Source organism: Panthera uncia, unplaced genomic scaffold, assembly GCF_023721935.1.
Source record: "Panthera uncia isolate 11264 unplaced genomic scaffold, Puncia_PCG_1.0 HiC_scaffold_2013, whole genome shotgun sequence".
Lineage (NCBI taxonomy): Eukaryota > Metazoa > Chordata > Mammalia > Carnivora > Felidae > Panthera > Panthera uncia.
Window position 1 is genome coordinate 11,279 of NW_026058705.1, and position 1,497 is coordinate 12,775.

Sequence of the window (1,497 nt, forward strand, 5' to 3'; positions counted from 1 at the left end):
TTTGGCCAATGAAAATTCTACCCTGCTACCAGTATTTGAACCAGTAGCAAACATTGGATGGCAATTCTCCCAGAGATAGAAAAAGAAGGGGCGCCTGGGTGGCTCAGTCGGTTGAGCGTCCGACTTCAACTCAGGTCACGATCTCACGGTTTGTGAGTTCGAGCCCCGCGTCAGGCTCTGGGCTGATGGCTCAGAGCCTGGAGCCTGCTTCCGATTCTGTGTCTCCCTCTCTCTCTGCCCCTCCCCCATTCATGCTCTGTGTCTCTCTGTCTCAAAAATAAATAAACATTAAAAAAAAATTTTTTTAGAAAAAGTAACCTAGTATTTGTTCAGCTTTAAATTTCAACCACGGCTCAAAGTGGTAAGTAAAAACCATATAGAAGAAAACACAAATTTTAACAGGGAATGCTTTTGTGTGTGTGTGTGTGTGTGTGTGTGTGTTGTATACATCTAACTGAATCTTCTGTAATATGCATGTATTACATTAGTAAAATTAATGAAAAAATAATTTATTCAAATTGTTACCTAAAACACATCATTAATACCCATGACATGAATTTAATGTTATCCAGGGGACAACCAATTCACATATGATTATTAAACACCAGAATCTGACCTTGAATTTCTCATGTAGACAACAGACCCAACACATTACAATTTGGGAGAAGCTATATTCTGGGGACCTCCAAGATGTCTGCAGAAAAAGGTTAGAATTTGTTTCCAAGCATCTTCCTGGGCCTTAGAATGAGCCCTGGGCTCCCCACCCCAGAGCACAGGTTTGTTCAGTAATTTATGCACAGAAGCTGGGCACAGGGGGAAGTAAGGAGGCTCAATGTAATGCCCAGTCCCAGGATAAGAGATGATCTTAAGTTTTTCCTTTCCATGGGCCTGTAACCGTTCAGAGGCTATTTGGGCATATAACTCACTCCTCCAGTTATGGTCATCCTGACCCACGATGAAGAGGATGGGCCCCTGGGCCTTCTCAATTGGAATCATGCTGGGGTTCTCATAGCCTCCTACAGTATCATTCCGTATATCCACAATGTCCAGGAGGCCTGAGAAAGTGACCTTGATTCTCCTCAGATCATAGCTCAATGAAGGGATGCAAGTCTGCTTGTAGTATATAGGTTTGTTTCCACTGAACCCAGATCCATTGATGGAAACTGTGGCTGAGATGTTCTTTAAAAATGAGGCCATGGAGAGACAAATATCAGCCCCTAAAGAAATGCCCAGAAGCCCAATGCCTGGGCCCTTTACCTGGAAGAAAAGAAGAAAGAAGCATCAAGAATGTATCTAATAGAAAAATGTTCTACAATGATGGCAGCATTTTTCGTCAATAGCAGCTCACCTAGTGAGTGTTCATACTTTCAGTCTTAGTGAAGCTGAGGGTAGAGGAAAAATAAGAAGTAGCTGTCCTATTAGAGGTTGACAAAAAAAAAAAAAAAGAAAGAAGAAAGAAAGAAAGAAAGAAAGAAAGAAAGAAAGAAAGAAAGAAAG

General features: G+C 41.5%; 1 protein-coding gene and 1 non-coding gene across 2 annotated transcripts in view; one reads left to right on the top strand and one right to left on the bottom strand.

The window, feature by feature from the left end:
* Positions 1–493: 493 nt before the first annotated feature.
* Positions 494–1,497, bottom strand: part of ACOT4 (acyl-CoA thioesterase 4) — a 5,127-nt gene continuing 4,123 nt past the window's right edge. Inside the window, exon 3 of the mRNA XM_049623735.1 lies at positions 494–1,257. Within this exon, the coding sequence (XP_049479692.1) occupies positions 652–1,257 (606 nt within the window). The 3' untranslated portion in view covers positions 494–651. The remainder of the gene's footprint in view (positions 1,258–1,497) is intronic.
* Positions 1,310–1,380, top strand: LOC125917564 (small nucleolar RNA SNORD56). Its single transcript, XR_007456229.1, has one exon. It is a non-coding gene; the product is annotated as a small nucleolar RNA SNORD56 (small nucleolar RNA).